Source organism: Dermacentor silvarum, chromosome 4, assembly GCF_013339745.2.
Source record: "Dermacentor silvarum isolate Dsil-2018 chromosome 4, BIME_Dsil_1.4, whole genome shotgun sequence".
NCBI lineage: Eukaryota > Metazoa > Arthropoda > Arachnida > Ixodida > Ixodidae > Dermacentor > Dermacentor silvarum.
The window spans coordinates 184,854,046-184,863,593 of NC_051157.2; the positions used below are offsets into that span (position 1 = coordinate 184,854,046).

The 9,548-nt window shown below is 44.2% G+C and overlaps 1 protein-coding gene across 1 annotated transcript; it reads right to left on the reverse strand.

Moving 5' to 3' along the window:
* On the reverse strand, nucleotides 1-7,864 carry LOC119449105 (peroxisomal membrane protein PEX16). The gene is made up of 3 exons (XM_037712292.2): nucleotides 7,752-7,864; nucleotides 1,572-1,684; nucleotides 1-168 (listed from the first exon to the last, which is right to left on the reverse strand). Exons 1-3 carry the CDS (start codon nucleotides 7,852-7,854, stop codon nucleotides 31-33), a joined length of 354 nt encoding a protein of 117 aa, XP_037568220.1. The 5' UTR covers nucleotides 7,855-7,864; the 3' UTR covers nucleotides 1-30.
* Nucleotides 7,865-9,548: the final 1,684 nt, after the last annotated feature.

Here is a 9,548-nt window from a genome sequence, read left to right on the forward strand (position 1 = left end):
CAATGTAAAATTAGGGGTAGAGTGTGCTTCTCACTTGAGCGTCTGGACGATGGCAACCGCCACCCACCGAGCCAGGTCCCCGCGAAGGTGCAGCGCGGCCAGCTCGGCAAACACCTCGACATACTCGACGACAGCCAAGCACGACTGGAGCCGCTCAACGGCTCGGTCCTAAAAAGGCGAGGCATGTGACATTGATATTGAACAAGGAGTACATTTGTTTTGTAGTACACACACAACCCTGAAAGTTATGCAAATCAGCAAAGATAACAAAACACTGTTCTGGATTTTGGGAGGATTTTTTTATCTTTTAATTTTATTCATTTCTCATCACTCCCTGCACAGAGTGGCTGATCCTGGAAATAAGGAAACTGATGATGTACAGTGAAAAGAATACAAAAGTCAAAAAGTTGCAGTTTCGCTTGAAAGTTGAAGCACCGATGACACAGACAGGACAAGGAGCTCTTGTCCTTGTTTTGCCATCACGCTATAAACTAATGATAATAGTACACAGAAAGACTCATTGTGCACCTTTCACGAAATAGTCTCACACTACCGCTTGAAAAGGAGGTCGTTGTCTCCTCCCCACTGAAAACTAAACAAACCACAAGCTAGCAGGCTCAGAACGCTACAAACCCGCACATACCCCACTCCGCGGTCCCTTAGCAGGCTGATGACACAGACAGGTCAAGGAGAGCTATTCTCCTTGTTTTGCCTTCACGCTATAAACTAATGATAATAGTCCACAGAAAGACCCATTGTGCACCTTTCACGAAATAGTCTCACACTACCAACTTGGAAAGGAGGTCGTTCTCTCCTCCCCACTGAAAACTAAACAAACTACAAGCTAGCAGGCTCAGAATGCTACAAACCCGCACATACCCCACTCCGCGGTCCCTTAGCAGGATAGACCCAGACTTCCCGCAGTCGTGCCCCAAATTCGGAGCCGATTCATGCTCTTTCGACCACAACTCTACACTTGCCCCCAAGGAACGGTGAGAGGAATTCCTCAGAAGCGACAAGCACCACATCCAGCTCCAGGCAGTCCAGAGGGCCCACGACATTGCAACGGGACTTCGCCTCCCGGTGCCATCGTGGGCGGAGCCACCGACTTGACCTGAGGGAGCCGTCGGCTCCCCCTGGCCACAGTTTCTCAGGACCAAATAAAGTTCTTGTCACTATCAGTACACAGATGACTTGTAAACAAATTGTACACCAAAAAACTTGGTGTGCTTTTTCAATTCATCACATTAAAGGATGCTATAATTCATGATTCCTTGAAGGTTTAAGGAATCAAGGCAACATACCATGATTATAAAGTCAGCAGCTATCTAACAGAGCAACAAAAGTGAGACAAAAATTTTATTTCACATTCTCCTTGACTTGAAAGGCAACTCTGCTCGCAAGAAATGTCACTTAGTGACGTAATAAAAACTACCACGAAGCATGTTTCCGCAACCAAACAGCATGGGAAAAGCCTACAACTGAAGAGACACACACAAAAAAAGCACAGCCCTCTAAGCCTCCTGAATGACAACAAGCAACATGCATCTCCAAAGAACATGTGTACTTACCACGTGAACGGGAACATCAGCGGCATGTCGCAGAATGAGGTCATTGAGGAGTGTCAGCAAACTGGACGAAGAATAAAGGAACTCGGCAACAACGGCGGACTTGCCAAATCGACCTGCACAAATGGCAACCAAAGAGCTTAGCTTCTCCAATCTGTTGTAATGCTAACTTCTTGCTGTTAAGGGGACACTAAAGGCAAATATTAAGTCAAGCTAAAGTGACAGAATACTGCTCAAGAACATATAAGGCGCTAATATTATCGCAAACAGAGCTTTAGTAATCGAGAAATTGAGGTAAATGCCGGATACGATTAGACACTCACCCGGGATATTGAAGTACTAGCCCGAAGATGAAGGCACTCCTCATTATAATTCTGCCACTAGTACTCCACCACTCGCACAAAAAAAGATCGTATAAGATGAGAGAACATGCTATTTGTCCAGTTCTATTTGATTTTTCGAAAAAAGAACTCATCGACGCTACCCTTGACAGCGACGCGGGCGGTCGAAAGTTTTCATTTTCTTCACTCTGTGCCGCCCACGCTTTCACGTTTCAGTAGTTTTGTTATCGTGTAGTGCTGCGCTGGTTTTGCTGGCTCGCGAAACTCACACAAACTGCAGTTAGCAGAGAATGCCACGTCCATGTGAAGTCGTGGGATTCCCAAGCAGTCCACCTCACTTCATCAAGAGCAACTGCAGCGGCGAATCCAACGCTCTGTCTTGGTTCGGTTTCTCCATGACTGCGCATTTACGTCTTGTGCAGAAAACAGTAGCGCCATCTGTCGAGCGCTATTTTACTCACCGACGGCAGTAAAGGGCAGTGATGGCATATGCAACATCACCACTCCCCGCTCAGGGGCGCGTGATTTGAATTGCGCTAAAGGTATGCTGACCCTAATTTTCTCATAAACTAAGTCTTTTTCTTGGCACAAAGCAAGTGCTGCGAGGTTTCTGGAATGGTATTTTAACAGTCCACGTCGACTTAGTATTTGCCTTTAGTGTCCCTTTAAGCCTGGGAGGGAGCGAATAACTGCCAGGTCCAACCACTGACTTATCCCACAGTAAATGCAAGTAAATGTAAGTTTCACAAGACTAGTTCACATGTCTCGCTCATCTGTGCATTGCATCAATATCTGTAGCCTGTAGTTCGCTTTAGGTGATAAGGCCTTGATACGTGCAAATGGACAATTTGAGTTGGAAGCGATTTGCTTTGAGGTGGACACAAGGGTTTGCATTGCTGGACAAGAACTGCCAGAGTAAATTGCTTGAGTGATGTGTGGCGTTTAATGGCGCAAGGGCCAGCTATGACCAAAGAGCGCCATGACATATGGTAATTTAGCCGATGTTTTGTACGCTACCGCATCTTCTTCATTTGTAACCCTGTTTTGTAACTGATTTCTACTCATTGTTGTGGTTCTCGTGTCTCGGTATTCACGTGTACAACTGTCTTGCAGTGATGCCCCCTTACTCAATGCTCCTCATGGGGCCTGTAAGGTATTTTGAAATAATTAAATAAACATTGCACTATTGTTTTTTGTGCCTTCTCTGTCTCCCTGTTTGTTGGCACAGTGCTAGGGCCTAACGTAACTTTGTGGTTATTATTACCCATGCATAGATTTCCTTGATTTAATCTTCTCACGACTTGTCAGTTGATGTAATTTTTTCTTCATGTGCCTCGCAAGTAATGCCACAACGGGCCCTCAGGGTACATGTTAAATAAGTGCATAACAACACACTAATTACACAGGAACAGTGACAATGCGCCCACAATGAATATCCAGGCTTTTGGGTGGATGAGTGCCACTGTAAGTAGGCAACACTGATCTCATCATCGTGCATTTGCAGCTCTCTATTAGCTTCAATGAGCTAGTCACCGTCAGATGTTTGCATTTTTACATAAATATGCCTCATGCAATTATTTATGCCACCGTTTGAATTCACATTTTATTCAACTCTGCATACTTCAAATAAAGACTAGAGGACATGAGAGTTCAAAGCAATGTGAGTCGACTGTAGCTTGTGAAAATTGACAGAAACCATAAAGCTTTATTGATATGGACAACTCTGCACCTTAGACGAAGACAATTTTGTAGACTACATCTGATAGCGAGTCTAAAGCTAACACATTTGATGCACAACAACCTGCCCTTCTTATTGTATAAGCTTAACAAAAACAAAAGCAAAAAAATATCCAGTTAATGTTTGGACTAAAATTTTACAAAAAGATAGCACTCTATTTACTGACTGACGGCAATTTTTTATTGGCAATTGAAAGCGATTTTTTATTTTTTCCTGATGAACCAGACAAGTAACCGTGCCAAGACTTATAATGAATGACGAGATCTTGTAAAGAAATACGAGTGCAAACAAAGCAGCGGTAATAGTGAAATATTTTATTAAAATTTAAAACTAAATATGTTGGTCTCCCTATCATACTTGGCTTTAAGTTACATTGGTAATAATACAATTAGCATTTATTGCCTACTTCAAGCATTCTGAGTCTATCGATCGATCTATCTGGCCTCCTACACTGACCCAGTGGCCCAAGTTGTCTAATACCTTGGCCTTTAGGTATGTGCTCGTGGCCTGATGTCGCGGTGATTGCGTTGTTGTGATTCCAGGTTTGTAATTCGACTCTCGTCATGCTGCCGTCGTGGTCGTTACCTGTTTCGTCTTCGTTTTCTGACTCTCGTCATTTAGTCGTCCCATTTTATATGCCGACCCAGTGATCCATGTTGTCTAACAGCTTGGGCCACTAGTTATGAGATCGTGATGCTGTCGTGGTTGTTGCATTGCAGTCACTCCAGGTCGTAGTCTCGCAGTCGTCGCCAGGCAGTTGTCATGAGGCCGTCGTACTAGTTTTGCTGTCAATACTGCAGCTTCATCTTTCGACTCTCGTCATGCCATCAACGTCATAGAGTCTTTGTCACTGTCACGCCATCATCCCATTGTTCTCGTACCATTGTCATGCCATTAGCGACATTGCGCTGTCACCATACAGGCGTCATTATGTATTCGTTGTCTTACCTTCATCGCAATGTGATGATGGTCCTTTTATCGTCGTCATACAGTCGCTGTCATGCATCAATTGCCATACCGTCATGTCCTAACATCGTACTGTGCCATTGTCGTCATTCTATTGTCCTCAAGCCGTCGCCATGCTGCCATTGATATACCATCTGCATCATTTCAGAATCATCATGTCATTGTCGTCATGCCATCGCGTCACACCGCCTGTCATTTTATTGGCATAATTGCATCGTCGTTATGCTCATGGTCAAGCGAGTGCCACAGCAAAGTGGGCCGATACCGGAGACAGTGTACATCACATTCAGCTGAAGCATGGAAATATCAGAATGGCCACCTACTTACTTTAAATAAATGTGACTTCTGCAATACGGTGTGTCTACATTGCCTGCATACTAATCGCACTACCGTCCGTAGGCATCATGAGATGAGTTCTGGTGCAGTTGTTTTTGTGAATAGTATTTCAGTAAAGCTTGCATACCTGGAAAAGTACAGAGTAACTTACACCACTGTCACACGGGCACTCGAAAGTCTTTTGAGCAAAAAGACTTCTCCCGAAAAAGAGTTTCGCCCGCAGACACACGACAAGGAGCAATCTCTTTTTCAGAAGCGGTCTTTTCTGGAAGAGGAGTTCGCCGATCTCCTTTATGTCCGAAAAGGAGTAGCCTCGAAACCAGTGGGCACCAGCAATTATCATATATTAAAGAAAATAATCGAATGCGTAATTTTCTGTCGCCTAGGCTCATCATAAAAAATAATTTTATGTCTCGCAGAAGGTGTAGTAAACCCAGTAATGCTCATTTTCTCCTGTAGTCTCGTAAGCAGGTCGAACAGGCTGGGGATGTCACGTGATGACGCTCTTTAAACTACTACAGTAAATCTTTAAAGTTTATTATGTTAAATTTAATTGAAAAACGTGTAAACAATAAGTTTTCGCTTTATATTTCGAGATAAATAAGTTTTTTTGGCTGATATTGCTTTCGAACGCTAGCGCCACGCTTTCGGTAGCGTGTCCAGAAGGAAACACTAAAAGGAGATCGTCGGCGCCGTGTGTCTGCTGCGCAACACCTCTTCATTCAAAAGTCTTTCAACTTGGTAAAAGGCCGCTTGCGTAAAAGAGTTTTTCCTGTGCTTGTGTGACAGAGGTATTGCCTGGCTAATTTCCTTCACTTTAGACTCTTGCATGCACTTTACAGGACAGCAATATTTGTTTCTGTTGAGTTATGGAGAGCAAAATTACGTTACACAAAGTCAACTTCGATAACTTTTGCCGAAATTGGTGCAACTTTCTACAGAGAGAAGTAGTTTCAGTCAGCACAAAAATAAACATACAAACAAAATGAGTAGTAACTAAGATTCATTAAGATGGCTTTGCTTTACAGTGATAGCTAATGAATTCTTGAAATACTTATGATCAACTGTGGCAGCAATATATGCAGTAACGTGATTCCACTCTTTGGCAGTTCGGGGTAAGAATGACTGAAAGAAAACATGATGCAATTCCAAACTTGTGACGATGATCTATCTGAGACGCAAACCTGCAAGGGGGTGAGAAAATTATAATTTGCTATGCAGATAATGAAGAAATATGTGACGAAAATGACAATGCTGACGGTAGGCCAAGGCTAGATTTCGTAAGTCATTCTTTCACCTTAGGGCAAAGAGAAACGATGACTTTAACCATCAACACAGGGATTTGAACTCATTTCCCTGTGGCAATATGCAGCTGGGAGCTGGGACAGTATTGGATGTTCACTTTCGGGGATGCAATCCCTTTTGTGTAACAAGTATATGATTCATTGACATCTATGGGTGAAAGCTTTCCTGGTACTGCACCAAGTCACCATGCTTGGGACGCTGTTGCCTGCATGTCCAGTGCTAGACACATGAAATCTCATGAAAGTAATTGTATCCCCGAAAGTTAACAACCAAGAATGCCTTTCTTGGATGTATTAAACACTGCACTATCGCAGAGCTTTGGTACTTAATTGGCAATTTTGTGTAGGGTTTTGCGTCCCACACATACTCTGAGAATGGTGGAATCTGCTTGTATTTTGAAGGCCACAATGGGCAACAGTGTAGCACACGAGCGTCATAATGTGTGCGTCACACGGAGCTTGCACTTGACAAGATGGCAATGTCCACTGTGTGCTATAACAGCCTGTTGCTGTTATAGCAAATGAGTTCAGAGCAAGATGAATAGCTGAAGTCTAGTCCTTTTTTTTTTTTGTTTCGTGTTCAAAGCACAAAAAGGACAAGGCTAATCATCAGAGCGCTACACTTAGTTTTATTTTTCAAGTACCGATTTCGAAGAGGATCATTTCAACGTAATGAAGCAGGGAAGTACAAATGCCAGTTGTGTTAGCACGCAAAACGGTGCATCTCCACGCAAGGTACTAGCGCCAGCGATCCAGCAGTAAATGTGAGATTATTTTAAGAATACGTCGAAAGACATCATGAGTTTGGTGGACTTAAAAGATTTCTGCTGGCGGATATGCGAAGACGGTGATCTGCGGAGTACAGCCCAAGAAGACAAGTCGACACATCTCACTGTACGCTCAGCACATCTGTGATACTCGCGGCTAGTGCCGTGCCGCTTCAATGAAAGTTATACCAAGGTGGTCTTCCCGGCATTGTTCTCGCAGCATTGCGCAACAAGAACAAACAACTACCGAGCAGCACGAATGCGCAAACGCGGAAGGAAAAGAATCACGTTGCGGGTGTAGTCAAGCAAGGTCTTCCGTCATTGTTTTTTCTTCCCGTGTCTCACCTTGGCGACAGTAGAAAACGCACGTACTGCGTCCGCTTCATGCTGTGACACGCCGATGACACCTGTCAATGACCGGTGCCCGTCGCCGCTTTCAAATCGAAAACCAATATGCGGCGAATTTGTAAACTACTGCTACAATATTAAGACCTAAATAATGAACACAAATGTAGCCCTTACAGCAGACGAAACTATGCGCTACATTGGATCTTGCTAACTCCGACCGGGCAGGCACAAAAGAGTGCAGTGAACTCACGCAGGTGCGCGTCGTCGCCAAGTGAAAGCGGAACCGTGATCACCTTGAGCTACTTGGTGCAAAGTTTGCTCTGCACGAGCCGGATCACGATGACAGCACTAGAGAACTAAAAGTAAGATAGCTGCTTTCTAACCTGCCGTGAAGTAGGAGATCCAGCGAAGTACAGTCTCGAGTTCGGTGGCTAGAGCGGGATTCGCTTTCACGAACTCGCGATACCGCGCGAACAAGTCCGCCATTGCGGGTCGGATGTTTATGCGATGCGTGACGCAATACGGTCATAGATACGAGGCAAAATGCACACGACTGCCTGAAGGCGTATGTTAGGAGGCGCTACCTTGTGTGGAGCTTTCAGTTTCGGTTTTGTTAACGTGGTGAAAAATGGAATTCGTTTATTAGCTACGTTTTTCATACGCCATGTTGTCGGTTTACAAATGTGAACGCCATGAAGCAAGTATGCGGAAGACCCCAAGGTTCGAAAACAAGACAATAAAAACGAGACGATGGACGCCTCCTATAAATATACCATACCTTCTTGTTCGCGAGTTACGGCGCGAACAACCAGCTGATAGTTAATTGGCTTAGATAGCATTCTATTAGGTTGAGACAAGTACATTTGAGATAATCTTGAGTATATACCGCTGAGTATATACCGCTCTGTAACAATCATTCGTTTGTGGAACTACCCCTTACGAGATTGATTAATTGTAATCTGCTCGCTCTATGCATTGAGCTATAATGAAAGTTACAGGCGTCACAAAACCAATGGGCTGGTCGTCATATTCGACATGTTAACGCGAAAGTGTTAAGGGCCCCGTGTCGCAGAAAATCTGGTGTCGGCGGGGGCGCGCCGGCGTCCGTGGCTGAGAAAATCATTCCGAACCACCCCCGCCACGCAGGCCCTTCGAGTGTCGCAGAGGCGTTAGTGAACAAAATTGAATTTCTCAAAGTAAAATTCTTCAGAAAAATCCTAAAGCACAACTTAACCACAACCTACAGACATGATAGCGTCGGATTGTAATTTAGATTGTAATTTGAATGTACGAGAAAACATGCATCGTTCGGTTACGAGGAAACTCAAACAAAACCCCTTTTCCAGCATTTCTACCATACCAACAGTGGTGCGGCCGGGTTACTTGCAAAAACACCATCCAGATGGCGCTCGCCTCCTCAGCAGCGTAGAGTTACTGTATAGGCTTCCAAAGGGAGCCTATACAGTAACTTTACGGCAGCGTAAAACGGGAGCGGCGCACAGAGGCGAAGGTGGAGAAAAAAGAAAGCAGCAGTTGCTGGGAAGCCGGACAAGCATTCAGGGATCTTTGAATGCTATCGCGTTCCACTCTTAAAGGCGAAGCTTAAGCATCCTCCAAGTTTTTTTCTGAAACATGCCTTTCTTTCTGCAGTCACTTGGAGAGTCGGAATAGCCTTGCGCCTGGAAGAATTAAGCCATGTTCTTGCCGCTCTATCATGTGCTGCTTCTCAGAGTTGCTACATAAAAAAAAAAGAAAAAAAATGACGGCAAATTGGAGAAAGGGAGTGGTTACAACGAATTAGGTGGAGCCCTCTAGGACCACGAACGCCAGCCTTGAATTTCTAAGCTATTTGATGACAGAGACAATCGACAATCAATGGCGCGATTTCACTGAGTTTTGATGCCGTCGTGGTAAAAGGGCACAAGATGGCGTTAGTAGACGTGCGCCAAGCAATGCCAAGTGCCCATATCGTACATGTGTCTCTTTCTTCTTTAGGGCACTTTTCAGGTAGCAACAAATCCACGCATTTTTATTGCCTGTTGAATCAGCTAAGTATACAAAAGTGCTATAATCTTCCGTCGCTCTTTCTTTCTTTTGTTATTTCTTTCTTTGTTCTTTCTTTGTCCTTTCGTTCGTTGTTTCGTTCCATCTTTCGTTCATTGTTTCGTTCCTCCTTTCGT

What these genes read in the sequence shown, in the direction of transcription:
- LOC119449105 (XM_037712292.2), bottom strand. Translation starts at nt 7,854, where the DNA reads ATGGCGGACTTGTTCGCGCGGTATCGCGAGTTCGTGAAAGCGAATCCC. An exon ending in GATCTCCTACTTCACGGCAG is followed by an intron (nt 1,685 to 7,751) that starts GTTAGAAAGCAG and finishes CCATTTGTGCAG; the next exon opens with GTCGATTTGGCAAGTCCGCC. An exon ending in CTGATGTTCCCGTTCACGTG is followed by an intron (nt 169 to 1,571) that starts GTAAGTACACAT and finishes TCGCCTTTTTAG; the next exon opens with GACCGAGCCGTTGAGCGGCT.